Consider the following 24,823-nt stretch of genomic DNA (forward strand, 5'->3'; position numbering starts at 1 on the left):
CATAACACATAATCAAATCATCATTTATTTCCATTTGGAGAGAATAAATGTATAGGGAAAGCAATATTTATGTAAATTCAGAGTTCCAGGGTGCCAACTTTTAATTTAAGTATTTATAGGAACTAAGAAGTGCAACACAGTGTTCTTAATTGACTTGAGAAAGAGAACAAAGACCTCTGTACATTTAGAAAAGTTCTTTGTACAAAATTTCTCTTTAGAAAGAGAAACAACTTGAAAAACCAATGTCTTTTAATAATTAAAAGTAAAATGAAGATATAGAAAAAGAAAAAATTGACCACTGAAAAGAAAACTAGCCAAGAAATAAAGTATAGATATCCATAGTGAAGGGATATTAATAATTGGAGGGGTAAATGACAAAGGATAGATTCAGTTTCAACAGCAAGTTTTTCCTATTGTAAAATATCAGATATAACCACATAAAAAATTTATTTGGAAAATATTACATGGGTCTAACATACTAATTCAAAATATTACTAAAGTATCTTCTTGATTTTGTGAGTATTTTAATACTTTATATTTTTTTCCTCTGGAGGTTTGAGTTTAATTCAAATGCCTCAGAGAACATAAGACTACATGGAGTCCTGGAGCAGGAAAATTATTTCCAGTAGTTTGATGGACCTAAAGAGGAGAATAAATCGCAGATTTTAAATTTAGATTTACTAAAAAACAAAAAAGTACAGAGCAAACTGCTTCTCAAAGACAAGGTTTATAAAAATTTATTCTAAGCAATAAACAATTTCTACTTCGAATTATATATATTTTAAAAATTAGAATCGATTTGTAAGCATATATTTTAATATCATGGGGAAAAATTAGCCTAATTAAATTTTGAAAGCAATTGTTCCTAATTATAGTATTAAAACATCTTATAAAGGAATATTTAAGAAAGTAAGTGATTTGTTTCTTATCTTTATATTTCTGGACACTGAAGATATCAATATATATGTATCTTTCAAATTCAACAATCAAAACATCTCTTTATTTTTTATGTTTTTGATTATAGTAATAAGTAAAACGTATAGCAACATGACAAACAATGTATACATTTTTTACCTCTTCAAGAAACTACATCTATTTATACACATCATTTTCTAAATCTTAATAGTTTGACAGTGGATGTTCATGTCTGTCACAGCTTTGGTTTTAATGCTTTCCACATTTCTTCAGTTTGCTGTTTGGCTACAGTGTCTCCAGAGTAGTCAAGACAGTTTGCATTCCACATGCCAATGCCTCGTAAGCCACGGGTTTGTATAAATGCTGCCTTTAAAGAAATGCTCTGCGGGTTATCATACCACACTTGATGAAAACGGCCAGTAGAATCCTATAAAATAAGTAAAAATGGAAAATTTTTAAGTATTCAATACAAGAAGAAGGAAAACAAAGATTCAAAAAGGATACAGTGAAATAATACAAATTGGAGGGAACAATACTTTGCAGCTCTACGATTCCATGGTTCTATATTGATACTTTCCAGACATCACTGCTTGTGGCACTTTTACAACAGCAAAAATTACACAAATGAGCCTCCTAATATATTCCATGTAAGATCCTTCTCATGCCCTAAGATTCCTTCCTTGCTCTGACCTGATGATTATCATCCAAGAAGTACATCTGAGTCACTTGTGGAGCTTTTAAAAAGATAGGTGTCTGGGACCCAGACCACATGAAACCTATTGAATCAGAACCTTCCAGGGCTGGTGCTTGGACATATACTTGTTTGTTTTGCATTTTACGTTCCATTAGGTAATTCTGATATTCAGCCAGGGTTAAGGAGGATCACTGCTCTGGTCCTCTGACACCAGCTTAGACGCTTTTTTGTGTTCTCTACGGTGCCTGGAAAAGTGCTTGGTTGGGAGCTCAGCACGTGCTTTGTTTATAAGAGTCAGTCAGTCAAAAGGTAACAGCAATAGATGAGGAAAACTCTTTTCTAGGTCTTACAGAATTGATTCTAAGAGCCTGTCTGATCTGGACTCCATGGGTGCCTTATGCACACAGCTGATAAGAACTGTGAACTAGAAAATGGTCCTTCCACCCTGTAAGGTCCTTCTCCCAGCAACACCTTGCCACTCTCTAGTAATAACAGTCTCTCTTACAAGGTAAATAAGCTATTGGATAAAGGATAAAGGAAAGAAGAAAGGAGCAGACCTAGGCAAATGGGTAGAGGAAAGGGGGGAAAAGTAGGAGATAAAAAATAGAATGACCTATAACTAAAAATAATTTATTCATGTTTATAGAAATCTGGGAAACTTTTTAAAGGCAGTTCTCAACAAATGCCAGTAACATTTTTTTTTTTTTGGATGGTAGCACTGCTGGAATTAGAATAGTCTCCTAAAATGGCTAATTTGAAGGACAGTAGTCACTTGGTAAATGGATAAACTGTGGCATATTTAACTATAATAGACTTATTATATACAAGCATATCATACATTCCATTCTTTAAAATATTTAGAACTCAAAAAAGCCAGGCATGCCCCAGTAACATTGTGATTCACTATTTGAAGGTAACTTGAAGAACCTGTATATAAATATAAAATAACAATATTTATTTTTGAAGATTTAGGAGCAAACCCAAATGCATATGCTTTTCAGTTTTGTCATTTTATTAGCTAGTACTTTGAGCTTTCTGATACTGTTAAGAAATTCCAGATGCCTCAAAATAGTGAAGGATCAAAGGATGAAAAACTGTATATATGTTAGGTTGGCATATACATGATGAAGGCATAAATACTTTCAAGAATATCAGGTACGAGATGAAGCTATTGCTGAGACAGCATAAGAAATTCTCTTCAATCACACCCAAAACTTCATCTTGGTTTCTAAGAATTTTACAGTGAATAAAAAGAGGAACAAAGGGTTATAACTAGATTGCCGTCTAAAGTACCACGGAATCAATAGGCTTCAAGGCTCATTGAAATATTTCATGAATTCTAAGACCTTAAAGCAGCAGTCCCCAACCTTTTGGTCACCAGAGACCAGTGCTCCTATGAGAATCTAATGCCCGATGATCTGGAGCCGAGGTGGTGATGCTAGCACTGGGGAGCAGCCGCAAATAAAATAAAGGTTCCCTTGCTTGCCTACTTGCTGCTCACCTTCTGCTGTGTGGCCCAGTTCCTAACAGGCCACTGACCTGTACTGGTCTGTGGCCCTAGGATTTGGTGACTTGTGCCTTCAAGAATGTGTCATCTTATTAATTAAAGAAAATGTAAGTCAGGGATTCAAAAAGCACTACATCACAGTGTAAACTGTTATTCTGTATTACACATTTCTAAATTATGTGTAATTGGTTACATATACTCATTACCAAACTGATATCCATGAAAACACTCTTCCTCCTACATGTTTCTAAGACCTCTGAGAAACAGGCTCTTGTGTTAAACAGTTAAACAGCTTATGTACTGCAGTAGTTCCCAATTCCTTTAATATAATGTTGTACATTATAAATCTCCAAGAGGGACATACAGTATGCATTGTTTTTCAAATATTTTTGGCCATGGTAGTGGTATATGTGTATTTGTGTGTGTGTGTGTGTGTGTGTGTGTGTGTAATATTAACAGTTCCCAGATCAGAGTTCTATATATACTGCTTGCCAAAGACATGGTTACAGTATGCCCTAGTTTAATGGGAATGTACATTAGATTCTAAAGTTTAGAAAGCTCTGCAGTAAAGCTTTCTATATAATTGACATACAGGCATGTATAGATGTTTATCAATTATAATTTGTTAAATATGTGTGTTTGCACTCACATTTTATAAAAGAGAACCAGACCATTAGTAAAAAATATAAATGCTTACTGGTAATAACTTGCATTATATCATGTTCGGGCTCCATTTATAGTACCACCATTCTGTGGTTACTATAAAATTCAAAGATGGTTTATACTTAGATTTTTGAGGTGTGTAAAAGTTTATTATGCTAAAGGTAAACTATGAATCTTATCCCTTTTCTTTGACTCTTTGATATGGCAACTCCTATTTATCAAATACTGCCTGACAGAATTGCTAATTATTCACTCCATTTCTTCAAGTCTCTGTAATAATTTTCAGTCTCTAACTTTAATATTGCTTATAATTTGTCTAATAGTTTGACTGAATTGTGAAATAAATCTGAAATGATGCCATTTTCCATTAGAAAGCCCACGATGGCACATCTCTTTTTCTAAGCCTCATTCCTCTCTATGTAAGAGCCTCATTCCACTCTATATAAGAGCCTCTATATAAGTCTTTATCTAGAGATAGAGGCTTTCAAAGCTAGCAACCTATTTTAGCCCAGAGCTCTTCTAGAAGCCACAGTCATCATACACAACTATCAACTACTCAGGAAATGCTGTTTGTGAGATGCACGTTTTCATTACATCATTTACAGTAACAGTTACCCATGCAGAGCAGTTCCACTGTGAGCATCACTTGAGTTGCCCACCAGGGAAGTAACGTTCCTGATAACACAGATCCAAAGAGAAGTTTAGTCATGTAAACAGAAGCTTGTATGTTGTACCCTAAAAGAAAACTAATAGAAATTCTCTATATCAAATATGCAATTACGAAAATATGCAGTTACAAAATCTGAGAGAATAAGTATTTATAACTTGTGAAAATCTTACTTTATAGTTAAAATAGGGAGCCTGCTGATCTTTATTCCACTGGATTCCAGAAATAGAACTGTTTACTTGCTTCATAATCATTTTATAGGGCACCTGATGTCCTGCAGCATCACTACAAGGAGCCCCCCGGAAAGGGACTTTTGCAATGGTACAAACATGATCCTAAAAATCCAAAAATGCTCTTATTACAGATTGTCAACTAAGCATATGTTAAGAGTTAAATCAGAAAATATAATTAAAATTATAAAATAAAATATATACTATAAATAGATGTCTTGACCACATAGTATGAAAATTAAATTTCATTATTAAATGAAAATATATAACATTCAGAAACGTTCATAGGATTAAATAATTAAAAATAAGATCTACTTCTTAGTTTCAAACTGTATTTCAGAAATTCTAAAGTTTACATATTCTATATGTAGAGGTTTATAAATTCTAACTAGAACTTATGTATGTTAAATAGAGTTTATGTATGTGAAACAAAACAAGCTCTAAATTACAGAAGAAAGAGAAAAAAATTTCGTAAGAAATGAGCTGTTCTTACCTCTGTTAGAGTCAGGCAGGTATAGTCATAACCATACCAGGGAACACCCATTACAAGTTTCTTAGGGTTAATGCCCATCTCAATGTATTCATCATATGCTAATGAAATAGGGATAGAAAAAGCATATTTTTTTCTCTTCGTATGTCTACTAATGTGTTTACACAAGGTATGCAGCCATTCAGAATCTAAATTTGTAAATATAGGTTCATTTATGCAAAAATATACTGTTACTCTAGTATGATATTATGAAAATCATTCCTTAAGAACTGTAAATTCCTGGTGACAGAAGAAACTTAACTATGGGAGGTGAACACACAATGCAATATATATATGACTTTTTTGTTAAATTGTACACCTGAAACTTACTGGATTTCATTAACCAATGTCACCATAAAAAAAAATAAATAAAAATAACTGTAAATTTCAACTCACTTTCTAAATCATTTCTTTTAAATAATAATAACATTCAAATCAATTAAGATCAAATTGATGCAAAAAATTACAAAATTTAAGAAGAATGACACATTTCATAAAAGCATGCTAATTGTGTCTATTAATTACTAAGAAATATTTGCTATTCTGGATTCTAAAGTTTCAAAAAAGTTCTATAAGTCTTAAACGTTCTGTCTGGAATGACCTTACAACTTCTTATAGAAAGCACAAGTGTTTTCATGTTTAACAAATACCCTATAAGTATGAATTACAGCCAGGGATAAGATACTCCTTACTATAATCTGTAGTTATAGGAAACAGAGAAAATTTAACAAATTCTTGATACTATTTATCTCCTTCTTGCCCAATGCTGCAAAATGTGTGTTCCCACCAAGGGAAGTTCTAAGACTATATTGAATATAACTTAAGTAAATTTGCTACTTTTCAGAGCCTTTAAAGTTATTGTGTACTATTATATTCCAAGTGAAGGGTGGAGTATGCATCATTTTCTAAACATATTTAATAATGAACCTTTTATTGATAGAACACAATTATCTCTTCCTTGAAACACAGTCCGAGAACACTGGATTAAATAATTTTTAATTGTAACAAAATTATTTTTTCAAATTTACAATTACATACTAGTGTTTGCAATCAGACTATTCTGTCCAAACAATTATTAACCAGTTAATACTTAATACCAACTATCCCAGAGATTTCACTTGAGTCCTAAAGATAGCAAGCAACTTTTTATTCACTTGGCTAATGAGATACAAACCAGTCCAAACTTTGGAAAGGATAATGCAAAGTCCACTTCATCTGAATGACAGATCAGAAGTACTCTTAATTCTAATTACATAACTTTTACCATGGCCTGGGTACTAACATAAATGCCAAATTAGATAAAAACTAATCCCAATAATCATGTACAGAAAGTACTCACATCATAACTGTCTTTGCTTTTAAATTATTTAACATTGGTTATTTCAACAAAAATATTTTGTCAAATTCTAGATAAGCAAATATCTTCTTCATGTAATTTTGAGAGAAAAGTGTTGACCTGAGGTTGGAACACCTTCCTGAGTCCAAATTATATAAAACTTAATAGCTGTGCAATCAGGAGAGCTTAACACCCTTCATCTCATCTGTAATTAAGGGCTAACAACAATATACCTATCCCACAAGATTTTTAGAATTAAGTGAAAATTCCAAAATTTTAAAACTTTTTGTAAATTTGAAAGCTCTCCAAATTAAATGCTTTTCATTTTTCAAGAAAGCTTTACAAATGGAAAAGGTATATGAATGACTTAGAAATACTAAAATATATCTTAATGTTTAAGATTATGGGATTAATGACTAATGATCATTTGATGTATTCTTACCAGCTAATGTCTGATTATAGGGAGCATTGGCTGCTGCAATACATTCTGACCAGACCTGACTTTGTTCATCATAAGACATCACAAAGAGAAAGTCACAAGCATCTGCAATTCCAGTATAATTATAGCACCTTCTGTCTATGCACTTTGAAGACCAAGCAACATCAAAGGTTACCTGAGGAAAAACACACATGATTTTATGTAACATCAAATATGTATATTATATCAGATGTCTTTATGAATATATATTCTCTTGCTTCATACTACCCAAGAAAACAGAATTGCTTTCACATGTGAATGTAGGGTTTGACACATATAGAACTGGAACAAATCTAGGAAATGTACTTTTTTCCTACATGGACTGAGCCAGACATATATTTGGACAATGTTTTAGACATATGTTTGGATAAGGGATATATATTTGGACCCAGTCACATTTGGACATATACAATGACCAGGAGCAGAGCGCAGTGCAGAAGAGGAATTTTAAACTCAAATGTTTTCAGAGGCAAGACTGCTAACTGAATTGATAACTCAAACTGAAAGAAACAGGTGTAATGACAGTAGGGTGTGAAGGGGCCTCTAAGCAACTGGAGAGCAGAAGCTAAGAATTTAGATACGACAGTTTTTAAAATATGTGCTGGCTAAGTTGGTCATTTTTTGGCACAAGCCAACTGGCCTGTGCTGGAAGATTAAGCCCTTGATTTCCAATTACCTTATATGTTAGGTTCAGTCCAACGTTACAGTTAATAGTGGTGGTTTATAGCTACACTTATAGATAATCAACTCGAAGTGTTGAACAAGTCATTTAAATGGTCTTATTTTATGGAAATATTCCAATAAAATTTAACTGATAAGTTATCTTTCATTTTGAATGGTGAGCCAATCTTCCAAAGGCATAAGTCCCTTTAAAATAGTTATTGCCTTAACCAAACATTAATTAGCCTTATTTTATATGTGTGCAAATGTTCTAAGACTTCATTAAAAGTTTTTTTCTTTTTTCATAATTAGGCTCTCAATAAAACCACTGATTAATTATTACAAACAACTGAGATACTTTAAAACTTTTACACTTTGGCCAGTTTATTCTACTGTAACTCTTGTAAGGACTTTCCCAGAGTTCTCTGTAATTTTCTGAGTATTAGCACTAAAGGAAGCTCTGCTTTACAAGTATAAGCTTTCCTCAATAGCTCTCTAGCAAAATAGGTTATAATGTGAAATTTTTACATTAGGACCCCATTTTATCACTGCTTTCTATTACAAAATGGGAGCTTTATATACTATCATAAAGGAGAAACTAAATGATTACCTCTAAGCCAGTAAGTTTCAAATCCATTTGGTAAGTTCTTACCTCTGTCCTGAGCACTGAGAGTCTTTTCACCTGAATTTCATGTCATACTTAATCTCATATTTTTGAGAAGGCAGTATTAGTATTTTAGACAAGAAATCAACACTTTGGTTCTAGTCTTGGCTTTGTTATAATTAGGTCTATGTAACTTAAAACATCTGAATCTGTATTCCCACCTGTAAAAATGAGGATGTAGAAAGAACTCTCCAAGGGCATTTCTAGCTCTTTAATTCTCTGACCACAAATCCATAATCATAAATTATCATCTTTTTTAATCATTTCTTTTCTGGTCACCAGTTTAAGAAACTTTGGGCCATTTTCTGACTCCCCTTCACCCCATCACTAATCTTACATTTTCCTTTGGGTGGCTTCTCACAATTGTTTAGCCCCTTTCTTTTCATTCATTCATTAATTAATTCCGTAAATATTTATTTAATATTTGCTGAGTGTTAGGGCATCATCCCAATCCAAACTATAAATCCCGTTATTATATTATTGGGTTAGTCCTTACTGGTCTCCCTTTCTCCTCGATTATTTTATGTACTACTATAAAATAGTCTTCCCCAAACACTTTCTACACATGTAACCCATTACTTACAGAATAAAATGCATACTCTTCATTCTGATATTCTGGATCTTCCACTCTCTAGCCTATCTTGGCAACTGTGCCTCCCACTTATTTACCTAACGACATGGTAGCCCCAATTTTTCTACTTGCCCCTCAAACATGGAAGTAGATATTCTTACTACAAAATCTGTGCTCAGTCTCTTCCTCCTTACCCTTTCACTGTAGCTTAATAGCAAATAGGTTATTTCCCACACACCAGTTCTAATCTATTAATAACAGCAATCTAGGGAATGAAGGAAAAGGTTTAGAAATCAAACTATGTGAAGAGAGGAGTCTGATGGCCTGCATAACAAATATTTGCTATTCTTCATAGAAATTGTACTTATCTGAAAAGCTGAATTCCATACTGACAAACCTCTACTTGCATAAAGCCACACAGATGTCAGTCCTTATATCACTTATTATTTTTCCAATGATCCTCAAATTCATGTTAACCAACTTACCAGAATCATCTGGCACAGCTTGATAAAAACAGTTCCTAGGCTCTATCCCAGACCTGCTGAATCAAGCACTGGGGATACTTTTAACAAGCACTCCTAGGAGATCCCGAGATCAGTTAAGAGTCACTAGTTAATACTACTTATATTTTACATAGATATTTATTTACTAAACAGTGGGTTTTTAATGATTTTAAATCTTTGAAAGGCATGTAGCATTCATTAACTTCAACAATTTTTAAACATCTTATTAGACATTAAGGAGCTGGTCTCTGTCTTCAAAAACCCACTGTTTAGCCTCGTAGTTTTTCCTTTAGTCTTAGTGAAGTATAATTGACAATTAAAATTATAATATATATAATGTACAACGTGATGATTTGATGTGTGTATATTGTGAAAGAATTCTCATCATTGAGTTAACACATCCATTACCTCACATATTTACTTTTTTTATTGATAACATTTAAGTTCTACTTTATTAGCATATTTCGATGATACAACACAGTATTGTAAACCATAGTTGCCATGTTATGTATTAAATCCTCAGACCTTCATCATCTTTTAAGAGAAAGTTTATACCCTTTACCAGCCTCTTCCTATTTTCCCCAACCCCTGATAACCACCTACTCTCTTTTCTATGAGCTTGAATTTTTTTAGACTCTATACATAAGTAATATCATACAGTATCTGCCTTTGTCTAGATTATTTCACTGAGCCTAATGCCCTCCCAGTCAGCCACATAGTCACAAATAACAGGATTTCCTTCTTGTAATTAATTTCTAATTTTATACCAATGTGGTCAGAAAAGATGCTCGATAACATGATTTCAATATTCTTAAATTTACTGAGACTTATTTTGTGGGCTAACATACACTCTATCTTGGAAAATGTTGCGTGTGTGCTTGAAAAGAATGTGTATTCTGCTGTTGAATGAAACGTTCTATGAATGTCTGGATCTAACATGTAGTTTCTTTACTGATGTTTTCCTGTTGCTTATCTGTCAGCATGATCGATATCCATTGCTGTAAGTGGAGTATTGAAGTCCCCTACTATTATTGTATTACTGTCTATTTCATCCTTCAGATATGTTAGCCCTTGCTTAATATATTTGGCGCTCTGATGTTGCAAGCATAAATATTTAAAATTATCATATCTTCTTGATGAATAGACCCCTTAATCATTGTATAATGACCATTTTCTGTCTAAAGTCTAGACAAAAATGTCTATCATTTATGACTTAAATGATTTGCCTGATACAAACATGGCTATAGCTGCTTTCTTTGGTTTCCATTTGCATGCAATCTGTTTTTCATTCCCTTTAATTTAGTCTATATGTGTCCTTAAAGTTGAAGTGATTCCCTTATAGGCAAAATATAGTTGGATCTTGTTTTTTAAATCCATTCAGCCACTCTGTGTCTCTTGATTAGAGAATTAACCTATTCATATTAAAATAATTATTGATAAAGCAATTGGTGATAGTAGTAATTGACAGCAATTTACTAAGGCCATTTTACTAATTGCTTTTTGGCTATTTTGTAATTCCTTTTTTCCTCTCCTCTCTTGCTCACTTCCTGTGTGATCTGATGATTTCTTGTAGTGACATATTTGAATCCTTTCCCTTTATCCTTTGTGTTTCTGTTATAGGTTTTTGCCTTGTAGTTATAGGGCTTATATGAAAAAATTTTGTGAATAGATATATAGTGATGGATGTTAACTAGACTTACTATGGTGATCATTTCACAACATATACAAATATTAAATTGTCGTAACTAATGTTATATGTCAATTATGCATCAATAAAAATAATTCTAAAATTTGAAAAAATCTTATAGTCTATTTTAAGTTGATAACAACAACTTAAAATGCATACAAAAGCTCTAGCTCTCATTATATATCTTTTTAAAATTGTGTATCTGGTAGCAAATTATTGTAGTTATACTTATTCCTAATACTTTTGTCTTTTAATCTTATAGTAGAATTATAAGTGATTTATCCACAACTATCATAATATTATAGTATAAATAAATTTAGCTATAATTTACCCTTAGTCATGAGTTTCATACTTTCATATGTTTTCATGTTACTAATTAGCATCTTTCACTTCAGCTCAAAGAAGTCCCTTTAATATTTCTTGTAAGGCTGGTCTGGTGGTGATGAATACCTTCTACTTTTGTTTGTCTGGAAAACTCTCTCTCTCCTTCAATTCTGAAGGACAGCTTTGCCAGGTAGGAATATTCTTACTTGGCCATTTCTTTCTTTTAGCACTTTGAGTATCTCATCCCACTCCCTTCTGGCTTGCAAAGTTTATACTAAAAAACCCACTGATTGTCTAATGGTGGTAGTGGGGATGGGGTTCCCTTATATATAATATAAGTCGCCTTTCACTTGCTGTTTTAAGAATCTTTGTCTTTATTTTTTGACAATTTAATTATGTGTCTTGATGTGGGTCTCTCCAGTCTTACTGAATCTGGATGTCGATTTCTTTTCTCAGGTTTGGGAACTTCTAGCCTTATTTCTTTGAATAAGCTTTCTGCCCCTTTCTCTCTCTCTTTTCCTTCTGGGAAAAGATATATACTGGTCCTCTTCATGTATCTCTTAAGTCCCTTAAGCTATCCTCACTCTTTTTCATTCTTTTTTCTTTTAACTGCTCTGATTAGATGAATTTCACTGCCTTTGACTTTGTGGATCCTTTCTTCTGCTTGATACATGCTGAACCCCTTCTGCTATTGAACCCCTCTGTTGAAACTTTCGGTTGTATTATTGTTTTTCTTCATTTCTATGATTTCTGCTGAGTACTTTTTAATATTTTCTATATCTTTGTTGAAATTCTCATTTTTTCAGGTATTGCTCTCCTGACCAAAGTGAGCCACTTTATGACCATTATTTTGAATTCACTATCAAATCATTTATTTCTCTTCATTAAGGTCTTTTTGTAGTGTTTCATCTTGTTGTTTTATTTGAGACATATTCCTTTGTTTCTTCATTCTCTTTGACTCTCTGTGTTGATTTCTGGACATTAGACAAAACAGCCACCTCTTTTAGTCTTGATAGACTAGTCTTGTACAAGAGATGAAACTTGTCAATCACCCTGGCCTGAGCTCCTGGATCCCACTCAAACCTTTATGATTGTCCAAAATGTTGTCTTTGTGCTTAGCACACCAGATAGTTGGTGTACCAAGACTCTCCAGATTCCAAAAGAGGAGAATCACAGTGAGTACCTAGATGCAAGCTAATTAGAAGCTGGACACTCAGGCCACTGAGAAGGTATACAGTTAAACACCTTCTTGAGAGATAAATGTTTTTGCCTGTTCCCTCTGTGCTGAGCCCAGGTGTATAACATTGGGAGATCCTGCCCCCATTTAAAAACTACTTCTTTTTTTGCTATAATCCTTGGGGAGCCATAAATGCAAAACCTGCTGGCTAACAGAACTAAGTGATTTAGAAGCCCGTCACTTGAATGGCAGCCAAAAAGTTGGAGTGCTAGGTGTGTGGATATGCTCCTTCCAGGGACATACTGGTGACTTGAATTTACTGTTGGAGTGAGCCATAGGGAGAAGGCAGGGGAAGTGCCCACTAGCTCTTTTGGGGTCTGGGGAAGATTGTAGTCACTACTTAGATGTGTGCTAATTAGAAGCCAGACCCTCAGGCAGCAGCTTGTGAAATACACAGTCAGACTTTTCCAAGAAAAGAGTAGGAGATGGGCGTTTCTGCCTGTATCTGCGGAGCTGAGCCCTGGGGGGGAGTATCCATTTTGAGTGCTCAGGTACCTTGGGAACCTCTTCCTTGTTTGCTACAGTCCTGTAAGACTCATGAATGCAAACCCTGTTGGCTTTCAGAGGTAGATGTTTTGGGGGCCCATTGGTCATGTAGGAGCCTTAAAAGTTGGGGCATTAAATGTGCATTCTAAAGCCTTTCCTCCTCAGGGAGAAACTGGGAGTTGGGGAGTCCTTTCTTGACTCTTGCTGATCCCTTTTGCCCATCTAATATCGCTAACCCTCCTGTGAGGCAAGAAGATGGGAAATCCATGTTGTATCTTGATGTCCATAAAGAACAAATCTAACACCTTAAAACTCTGTAAAACTTCTTTAATACAACCTTCAAATTTCCAGATAATTTTTAAAGATAATATGTGTTGAAATTCTTTCTACTCGATTTCTATAAACCAAAATTCTATTACTTATACCTTCATGAATACATTTTGATAGAGATATTAAGGGGTTTCCAAAAAATATCAAATGAATTTTTACCTGTGATCCCTCAATTTCACGATGGAAAGACTCTGTAGTTTCTTTGACTAAAGCAGTTAATGCATCATATTCAGGTGATGAACAATTAACTTCTTGCTCTATGTCTATATTAATTCCATCCATATATTGTGTTTTAGCCACCATAAGTTTGTGAGCTATCCAGGATGCTCTGAAAGTAGGATCAATGATATCCTTTAAGAATACATCTCCTGTGAAAGAAATATACACTTTTTGTGTAAAAATGCTTTTAAGAGTTCATTGATATTTACTTCACAAACCCATTCCAAAGAGATCAAAATGTACTTAAAATATCTCATTATTTTGGTATACTAAGCTCCCAACTTAAGTTTTCCAAATGCAGAAATAATGTAACAAAATAATAAAAGTCATTACTCATTCATTTCCAAAATAACCATTATGAATAATTAGTAAAATCATTCTCAAATTAGAAGCAGAAATGGTGGACTAGGACTAGCTAAAAGGTCCTCATGCTAATTAGGAGTCATGTTTTGCTCAAAACCATGCAGTGGTTTATTTAAGTTTTTAACAGTATCTGTTTCTGTGAAATGAATTAAATGGTATCCAAGATTAATTTTAGTATGCTAAAAAATATACCACATGAACATGCAAAGGGAAGTTTCTAGCTAGTCTGGATAGCAAATGATGCAAGTAAACGTATCAATTGTCTGAACACATCAGATAAAAACTGTCACTCACCTTTTAGCACTACTCTGGCTCCTTTTGAATGAGCATAGCACATAAGTTCTGAGTCATATTTTCCAAAAACTGCCACAGTTGTAATCTGTGACCAATCATAAGATTTCCAAGTTTTTTCACCAACATCAAATGCAAAAACCTGCCAGACAATAGGGGTAAGCACCATCACTTAAACCAAGAATATCATGCAAACCACTCAATATAATATTAATTAAACACTGACCATGTATCTGGCACTGGTGGACTTTGAGAGAGTATAAGAGTGAATAAGACACAGGGATGGGCGTCCCAATATAATTGGGGGCAGGAGAAATTAGCCAGCCTGGAAAGTTCGGAAGGGTAGGCCAGAAACAAATAGTGCTAAGTGCTGAGGCCTGGAGGCAGAGAGAGCATGGTGGTTGTATAACTAATGCTGAGCATGGCTGAGGCCTAAAATGTGGATTGCAACAGCAGAGAAGAAGCAGGAAGTGGTAGGCAGGGCTGAATCATAAAGGCACTGAAAGCTCTCTTGAGAAAATGTATTTCATCCTGAAGGAAAGGATTTTAAAGGAGAATTTACACGTTTGCATTTTAGGTATGCATTCAGGTATGCATTTTAGAAAAATTCCTTTAGTGAAGTGGCAATGGATCCCAGAGAGGCTGTAACTGGAGGCAGAATATCTAATACGGAAGCTGTTGCAAGAATCTGGGCAAGAGATGATGGTGACCTCAGCTGAAGCTGTGGAGCATCAGAGAGGGGAGATAAATGAACAGATCTGGAAGATCCAAAGGAGGCAAAATTGCCAGGATTTTGTGACTATTTGAATGAGTAAGGCAAGAGAAAGAGAGGAGGTTGATAACATTCAAGTTTCTGGCTGCTGCAGGTGAACCATAGGTTTTGCATTTCTGTGGGTGATTTTTGGTGAGCCTGACTTAGAATAGTGCTCAAGTCAAGTTCTAAAGCAACTGATGTTATGTTTCTCAAGTATTTTTCCCCCACAGATAATTCTAGAGGCACAGAAATCTCACCGATCATTTTTATTTTATCCCAAATAAAGTGTTAAGTCATTGATTCAGCAAATACTTACTGAATTCCAGTAAGGCACAGGCAGAGTATATTACTAGGCATTAGTGACAAAGATGTTAAAAAGAGAAACCAAGTCCATTAGTTATTTAATGACAATAGTGTTAAGAGCTGCAATGTAATGCAGGGGCCGTGACAGCACATAAAGGGTACCTGCTACCCTAGTTGAGCAGGAAAACTTCCACGGACTACACACTTTTAGGAGAGGACTGAAATCTGGGGAATGACCTGGATGGAATGGAGGAAGGGTACCTATGGACAAAAAGAGACCCTCAGCGGAGAGAACAAAAAAGGACAAAAAGTTTCAATACTTCAGGAGAATTCTGAATTTGTGGAACCCAATTTGGTTGGAGCACAAGATCCTGTGAGTATGAGAATCAGATAAAACTAGTAAGGTAGGTGGTGGCAAAATCAAGTAAAGCTTTGTAGACAAGAATTTTGTATTTTATCCTGAGATGGATGGGAGGCCATTAGAGTATTTCAGGCAGGAGTGGAGCCTAAACTAAGATTTGCATTAAGAGAAAAGAAAGCAAGAGGGAGGGAAGGAGGGAAGGAGAGACAGTGAGGGAGAGATAGATCATTGGGCCACTGTGAGTAGAATAGATGGGGAAGGTGGTGGGGAGAGCTGGCTATAAAAGTTAAACTTGACATTTCTTAGTTTTCTCAATCTCTTTTTTTTATTTTTCAGAATTAACTTTGCATAACTCATTTTTTTCTGCTAAGCACTGCCCACTGAAATAATAAAACTTACAAAATGTGACATTGAACAGCTCATCGTTTTTAGACTCATATTTCCATCACAAACCTTATCCCCTATTTTAACTGATAATTAAAATCAAATGTGTTCAAAAGAAATACTGAGAGCTCTTGATATAAAAGAAATCCCAAAAAACAACTGGATGAGCCAATTGAAAATTTAAGGGGAAAAGCTATGTAGTCTGGTTTGTGTTTGAAAAATATAGGAAAGGTCAGTAGAGGAATAGACTACTTACCATGAGCATACAAATGAACACAATTTGCTGCTTTGCATAACTGGTTTTCCATATGCCCCCAGAAATGGTCTACGCCACTTAGAGGTATTGGTGCTACAATAAGGCTTGCAGATGTTAGGTGTCCACACTAGGCAGGTTCTCCACAAACACTTTCACCTCTTTTATATAGTCTCCTAATCAGTGCGTGTGTTGTATTGGCATTTCAATGTCCTTTCCTCAAACTTTGTCCTTAATATGCTAGATTAAGAACTGGCAATTGTCCCTAGCTTTACAAAAGAATTGCTCTTTGGACTCAGCCTTTAGACCTCCCTCATGTCGGATTCCTGCTGCCGTCAGTTGGTTTTCACGTTGCCTCCAAAAAGGTTTGCTTCAAGTTGCTAAAGGCCTTAGAAATTGTTAGGTGAGTAGAAGGAAAAGTTACCGAAAGACATGTTTTTACCAGCCTTCTGGGTGGCTTTGAGGTGCCTAAACGAAAGGGCTGTGAGTGTGGGAAAGCAAAGGTTGTCAGAACATCCTGCCCTCCAATGCGCTGCTGGGTGCTGAGATTGCTTCTCACGGAATCCTCATTCTTTTGGAAACCAGCGGATCTTGCCACTCAGAGAGCAGTAGCTCCTCATCCTAGCTCCTTGCTTGTAAGGCCAGACTGAGCTGCAGAGACACAGCGGGGTAATGCAAGGAGCTTGTGTTTGGAAGCAGCTCTGGGTTTAAATATTTGCCTGCCTCTTGCAGGCTGGCACTTGTGAGACGTGGGACGAGTTATTCAACTTCTCTGAGCCCGAGTTTCCTCATCTATGAGATGAAGAAATCCGTAAACAGAAAGGCCCTCAGCGAGTGGTGGAAGTTGATTTCGGCACCCACATCACTCTTTTTAGGGCTCGGCCCTACTCTAACTTCTCATCGGGCTTGAGAACCAGACCCAGAGGGGCAGGCGAGAGGTGCTTACCTCAAAGTCCGGGCGCTGGCGGATGGGTTGGCACAGAGCTGGATCCTGGCACGGGCAGTTGGCCGCGGCCGGGACTGGGAGCAGCAGGAGCAGCTGCGGCAGCAGCAGCACAGCGATCCCAGGGGCACTGAGCGGAGGCCTTGCCAGAAGGCACAGGCGTCTAAGCAGTTGACTGGACATGCTTGTAAAGTCACCAGGCACGCAGCTGGAAAGGGACTTTCTTGAAGATACAGGCGGGGTGGGGCCTATCACAGGGTGGAGGGTGGGGCACGCTGGAAGGTGCTTTTGCTCAGTCACTGGAGGGGCTGGACAGTAGACAAAATTGGGGATATGTAGGCTGGACATAGGAGAAAGGCCCTGGTGAATGTTTACCCCAGTGAGCCAGTGCCCCCAGGGTACATCTGACCATTTGACTCAATAAAGTAAATGTCATCTGTACTAATTATATCCTACACACACACACACACACACTGCAACTCTCTTTGGCTTATTATGTCTTATAATCCTTGTGGAGTTTGAAAGGAGAGGGAGAACCCAGATGGAGGTGTAGGGGTTCTTGGAAAGGATGACTGGGCAATATGGTTGCAATAGCCAAAAGATTTTTAAGATACTGATATCCATTCTCTGTTAACATGGCGGTTTGAAAACAGTCACCTAATTCTGTTTTCTCATATGCTTTCTCTGTAAAACCCTAAGCCCACAAGGACCAGTAGATGCCAACAGCAAAATTTCGGACACTGGAAAGTAAGTGCCCCAAACCGCAACAGTGTAGTTAGGAAAGAATAAAGAAATAAAATGGAGTTGTCATAGACCAGCAAATAATATTACTTAAATTAGAATGGCTGAATCATGAATCATAGATGATGATGATGATGATGATGATGATTTTGGCTAGTCTGAGAACTTAACTTTTTAGTTGTGCATCAATGCCGGGGCATATGCATAAATCCTATAGATAACCCTATGAAGAACTTAGGAAATAATGTTTATGTATCCAGATCACCTGACATTCATTATCCAGACCCACCATCTGGAAGATCACCATCTCAGATTAAAGCAGAAGCTAAGAACGCAGGACTAGTTCTCAAGAATGTACTTTTTACATAAGAATTTTCACCTTTTCTTTGTTCTTCAGAACGCTCTTAGTATTACCTGATAGTGTTTCCAAATTTGGAAATCTTATGACTCATGAATAAAACTTTATCACTTAATTCTAGCAAAGCCTCCTGATTTATTTACACTTGGTCAGTATTTATGGTGTCAGAAGTCACAGAATCAAAAAACCCAGTGCTTCAATTCCAGGGCCTCAAGTACCTGCTTGAGTCCTTTGTCTCTGTCATCTACGCAACAACTCTGGGATTCTAGTAATGAGTTCTGTGGGTTTCGAGCTTCCCTCTTTCATTGATGTTCAGATGTCTTATAAATATAAAATAATTTAATACTCTAATGGTCGTTCAGGAAAACCTTTACTTTAAATCCTCCCCAACCCACCCCCCAACTTAAATGAAAGAATTCCCAATCTCTCAGGGACAATGGAATGCATGCTTAGATAGATATGCAGAAGCGTCTAAAAGAAGATGACTTCAAAAAACGGCTCTAAAAAAATTCCTGAGCAGATGCTTCAAAAAAATTGTTTTGTCTCTAGCTTGAAAGATGATGAGATTTTTTAAATGTAATAAATTTACGATTGTAAATTTAGCAAAATTGGAATTGAAGATTCAGAGCCTAATAGGAATTTAAAAAAAAAAAAATGCCTTCTCTCCGAAGCCAAATAAAACTAGGAACGCAAAGGGTGAGAAGCAAACTAGGGATGGTGTAGTTGAGGTAGATCAACCTTGATGTCACTTGAGTTACAACCCAATTCTTTGAAGAATTGAGAGCAAATGTCCTTATTTTACAAATCTCTGTAAATCTAGAAAGCAGCTCTAGAAGCAGTTTAAAGTTCAGCTATCTTTATCTTCCTCAGTTTCTAAGACTGAAAAAAAATGTCTAGGTGAGAAATTTTAAAACAACAGTGAGCCGAAAAGGTTCCTTTGCATAAGCAGCTTCCTCCTCCTTAAAATTAAAAATATTTTTTTTTCGATTATAGTTGACATACCATATTAGTGTCAGGTGTACAACGTAGTGACTAGACATTTATATAACTTATAAAGTGATCACTCCATAAATCTAGTACCCATCTGACACCATACATAGTTATTACTATGTTATTCACTATATTCCTTATGCTGTATTTTACATTCCCATGACTATTTTTATAACTGGCAATTTGTACTTAATCCCTTCCCCTTCTTCCCCATTTGGCAACTATCAATTGGTTCTCTGTATTTATGAGTTTGTTTCACATATAAGTGCAATAGTATGGTATTTATCTTTCTCCGTCTAATTTATTTCACTTAGCAAAATACCCTCTAGGTTCAACCAGGTTGTCACAGACAGCAAGATTTCATTCTTTTTTATGGCTGAGTAATATTTCATTGTACATATGTACTACCTCTTTTTTATCCATTCATCTATCAATGTTGCTTCTATATTTTGGCTGTTGTAAATAATGCTGCAATGAACATAGGGATGCATATATGCCTCAAATTAGTATTTTGGATTTCTTTTGATAAATACTCAGAAGTAGAATTGTCACATGGTAGTTCTATTTTTAATTTCTTGAGGAACCTCCATATTGTATTCTGTAGTGGTTATACCAATTTACAATCCCACCAATAGTTTACAAGGGTTCCCTTTTCTCCACACCCTCACCAACACTTGTTGTATTTTGATTTATTGTCGATAGCCATTCTGACAGGTGTGTGGTGATATATCATTGTGATTTTAATTTGAATTTCCTTGATGACTAGTGATATTGAGTATCTTTTCATATGTCTGTTGGCCATCTCTATATCTTCTTTGGAGAAATGTCTATTCAGGTCTTCTGCGTATTTTTTAATGAGATTTTTTTTTTGGTGTTAAATTGTATCAGTTCCTTATATATTTTGGGTATTAACTCCTTACCAGATGCATATTGGCGAATATCTTCTCTCAATCAATAAGATGTCTTTTCATTTCGTTGATGATTTCCTTCACTGTGCAAAACTTTTTAGTTTGATGTAATCCAATTTGTATATTTTTTGTTTTCCTTGCCTGGGGAGACATATCTAAAGAAATGCTACTAACAGCAATGTCAGAGAGTTACTGCCTATGTTTTCTTCTAGGAGTTTTATGGTTCAGGTCTCACATGTAAGTTTATTCTTTTTGGGTTTATTCTTGTATATGGTGTAAGAAATTGATCTAGTTTCATTCTTTTGCATGTATGCATCCAATTTTCACACCATCATTTATTGATGAGATTGCCTTAATCCATTGTATAGTCTTGCCTACTTTGTCATAAATTAATTGACCACATAGGCATGGGTTTATTTCTGGGCTCTCTATTCTATTCCATTGATCTATGTGTCTGTTTTTATGCCAGTACCATGCTGTTTTGATTATGGTAGCCTTGTAGTATAATGTGATATCAGGTAGCATTATACTACCAACTTTGTTTTTCTTTCTCAAAGTTGTTTTGTTTATTTGATGTCCTTCATGATTCCATATACATTTTAGGAGGATTTGTTCCAGTTCTATGAAAAATGCCATTGGTATTTTGATAGATATTGCACTGAATCTGTAGACTACTTGCAGTAGTATCCCCTTCCTTAAAAATTGTTTGTCAAAGACAAACACTAATTTTAAAAGTCTTCTCTAAATTAGTAAAAGCCTTAGCAATCTGAACAAATAAACTGAACTTATTCAACTATTATACATTAGTGGGTTTTTACTGTATTTTATCTGTCTCATGGATGAAATTTTTAAATGAAAATATCAAGTCTCTGGTTGTCTGTCTATATATGTGTATGTATGTTTACCTCTGGAGGATATTACTAGAATTGGTTTATAAAGAGCTCTGTTAAATTGGCTTTACAGGGATTAAGTGCTTATATAAAAAGTCTCAAAAATATAATAGAAACTAACCCAAATGCTTTTTCATGATCATATGACCTGGGAAAGTATTTGATATTAAAGCTAGTTTGAGTTTGGTTTGGTTAAATAGGCACTCTTTAGAGTTATCAGATTTAAGTATAATGCTTTTATTCTACCTAGGTTTATTTTTATTAGTCAATTAAGTTTATGATATCTCTGTTGCAAAATTTGTCAGCCAGAAAAATAACTCAGTATGACGCAATTTTCATGAGTAATTTAAACATGATTATTAACAACTAATAAATAAATGCAAGTAAGATAAAAAGATTTTTTAAGGTAAACTCTTTAGCAATAATTATACTTATGCTTACAAAAATATATGGCTTTCCAAACTCTTAGGTTGCTTGAAACTTTAAAATTTTGCTAGCTAAATTAAAGGATATGATCATTGAATATCTAGATCATTTACAAATAAGATAAAATACTAAAACATTAATTGCTAAATAAGTCTAAGTTCACTTATTTTGATTTTTTATTATAGGTAAACTAAAAGATATATAGGTAAACTAAAAGATAAATTTAGATCTATTGATGAACATATGTAATTAAAACTAATTGGAATAATAAGGGAAACAAACAACTTTGAATACAAGGAAATAATACGTTTTCAGTAAAAGAAAGTATAAGGTATGAAATTGCATGTTTTGAGGACATTAAAAGAAAGTGGTTTATCCTAAAGTAAGCTGGCTATTTCTAAATGAGTAAGAGAACAAGAGACATCTTAAAATGGACTAATAATGTTGTAAAAGGTTGGTGAAAAGGAGCCTTAAGAAAGAAAATGTTATGCGTGGTCAAGCTAAATAAGATTAAAATGAATTTAAGGAATTTCAATATCAAAAGTAAGTTGATGCAAGATTAGTTTGATTCTTTCTCTGTTAAAAGGACAAAATTTTTCAGTACAATTGGTATGCTATTAATAAGGGATTATAAAAGGAAAGCAAAGATTTTGTGTTTTATTAAAATGATTTCCCATGCTCTGTATCGGGGTGTTGGTTCCTTTATTAACCACATCTTCTTAATACTAAAAGAGCTAAATTTTGCTTACAATTATTTAACTTTCTGTATTTGTCTGCAAAGTCTTTCATTGTCACCATGATTAAATGGATAACTAAATATTATGTTACAGTGACCTATGATGCTATTTGACCAAGTGCTTTAAATGTTTGATATTTTTCGATAAACTTTCCAAATTTCAAAAATTAAGTGAGTCTTGTTCTGAATCTGAAAATAACTTTCAGATTTTTAAGAAGGATACCCGAAACATTTGAAAGGTTCTCTTTCTCTCTCAAATATAAACAATTTAGGCATATTTGCTATGCTAAAGTTACATGAGAAGCATTGTCAAATACAAAATAATAATTATGCTGTATTTGTGTATATGTGGTATTGTTATTACCATACATATTCTAGAAATTATATAAAACTTCTAAAAATCTAAAAATGTCCTGATACGGTATTATCATAAAATGCTGTATGTTGCAGAGAAAAGCAAATTTCTTTGTCAAATACATTGTAATCAGATCTTTAACTATGTATGGCTCGGTAAAGCTCTTCATTTAGTGTCATAGTCTTACTCTGATACTTTTTACAACTCTGTTTCATCCTCAGAGAGGTTCATGGAGAGGACTCTGACACTTTAAAATATAGATTTCTGATAAACTTCTAGGTCATAACATTGAACTGGGTGAGAATTTGTAGAACTCTAAGGAAAAACTGGATTCATAAAACTGCTAACAAAAAGATCAAGACCAACAATTAATAACGTGGGACTGAATGAATTGAAGATAATTATAATTTTTAACTTTCTTTGAAACAATGCTAGTTATTTTTTTATTTTTATTTTCCTAGGTATAAGGATATTTTTTCTCCTAAGCTACCTATGACCTACAGCAATTTGATAAATTACATCTTTATAAGCAGAATTAAAACATTAATCTTTCCTCCCTACTTGATCCCTCTAGAAATCAGAAATTTTCAGTGAGTATTCTTATTTTCATGGCAATATTGTTATTTGCATAAATTCAAAAGGAACCTGTTCTCCTTGTAATAGGACACAATTGGAAGAATTGGTTATATAACCAAGGCTTTCACTGGAATGTCATATTTGAGAGAGATGTGCATAGACTCAGATGTAACCAGACAACTTTAAGAACTTTACGAAACTAAGATTGATTTACAGAAGCCAATAAAACCCTTGGAAATATCAACCTGGTACCTTGCTCACAGGATTCTCAGCAGCTTTACCAGATGAGCGAACAAGATCACTTCCTGGCAGGTATGGTAACCTCAAGATATTTTGGAGAATTCAGAAGAGAGGAACCTGCCCAAATCTATAGGTGTTGTAGGCAGAGTCTAATGACAAATTGTTGCCTTAGCTTTTCTGGCCTCGAGAGACCTTTTGAAGTACAATCTGAATCTTCAAAATCTTAGCAAAGCAGATTTATATGGATAATTACTATTCTTGCTGCTCTTATGTAATTAACAGACCAAGTTGATTGAAACTAGACTTATTTTGCAAACAAATTTTTCTTAATTTGGCTGTCTTTGGTAAAAATTAGGATGATTTTAGAGAGAAAAATTATGTTTTAGTAATACTCCTTTATGGATGTTAGATTCTAGTGCTGTTCCTTGTTTATTGAGGCTTTGTTTTTACCTGTAAACTGGACTAGATCCTGACTTTTTCTACTTTCTTCCAATATCTGATTTTTCTCCCTATCCTTTGACTTGAGAACAAAATCATTGATAACAAAAACTACCCTTTTTTTCATAGCCATCCAAGCTAAAATGGGACAGTTTGATATAAACTTCAGAGAAATCACCATGGCAGTTAAACATGGGCAATCTTTGTGCCTGTTGCAGAAAAATCACCAGAGACATTTAAACTGCAAACCAGGAGAATCTGTCAGATTGTCACTGCCTGCCTTCATTCCATTTGAAACAGTTTCAAAGCTGACACCTAGAAATCTTTTTGAGTAGCTGCCTTCAGAACTCAGAAACTGGGATTATAGTCAGATTCACTTATTAACCATGTTTTTTTGTTTGTTTGTTTTCATAGAGACACCACTTACTAAATACCTGATTTCTTGCACGTAGGCCCCAGCTTTGGACACCCACCTGCATTGTTGCCTCCTGAAATGAGACACAGCTGTTTAACTGAATCGACTTATTCTCAAGAACTGAGACTGGTTTCCATAACTGATATATAATAATAATGTCTTAATGAAACTTTTCCTAATGTTTCAGCCCAAATTTTCAAGTTGGCAACAACATCAAGCTGGCTAAAAGATTCATTTATGACAAACATGTCTCTAATCTATTTCTCCGCTTTGAGAGACATGACGGACCCAGGGAAGGCATTGCCACCTTGACATGCTTGCTTGTTTGATCTATGATGTTTTCTAAGGAAAAGTCTTGATTGAAAGGGAAAGGAGGAAATAATGAAGAAACAAAAAGG

General features: G+C 34.8%; 1 protein-coding gene across 1 annotated transcript; it reads right to left on the reverse strand.

Annotated features, from left to right (window-relative positions):
* Positions 1-2: 2 nt before the first annotated feature.
* Positions 3-17,550, reverse strand: CTBS (chitobiase). Its single transcript, XM_039838698.1, has 7 exons — positions 17,356-17,550; positions 14,358-14,496; positions 13,641-13,849; positions 6,984-7,155; positions 5,170-5,267; positions 4,620-4,781; positions 3-1,342 (listed from the first exon to the last, which is right to left on the reverse strand). The coding sequence occupies exons 1-7, from the start codon at positions 17,533-17,535 to the stop codon at positions 1,151-1,153; spliced, it is 1,152 nt and encodes a 383-aa protein (XP_039694632.1). The 5' UTR covers positions 17,536-17,550; the 3' UTR covers positions 3-1,150.
* Between the last annotated feature and the right edge of the window lie 7,273 nt (positions 17,551-24,823).

This window comes from Pteropus medius, unplaced genomic scaffold (assembly GCF_902729225.1).
Source record: "Pteropus medius unplaced genomic scaffold, Ma_sr-lr_union100, whole genome shotgun sequence".
Taxonomy (NCBI): domain Eukaryota; kingdom Metazoa; phylum Chordata; class Mammalia; order Chiroptera; family Pteropodidae; genus Pteropus; species Pteropus medius.

Coding starts and splice junctions, on each gene's coding strand:
- CTBS (XM_039838698.1), bottom strand. CDS start 17,535: ATGTCCAGTCAACTGCTTAGACGCCTGTGCCTTCTGGCAAGGCCTCCG. Junction 5,268..6,983: donor CTATAATCAGACATTAGCTG/GTAAGAATACAT, acceptor CTATTTCATTAG/CATATGATGAATACATTGAG. Junction 1,343..4,619: donor CTCCCTATTTTAACTATAAA/GTAAGATTTTCA, acceptor CTTATTTTATAG/GATTCTACTGGCCGTTTTCA.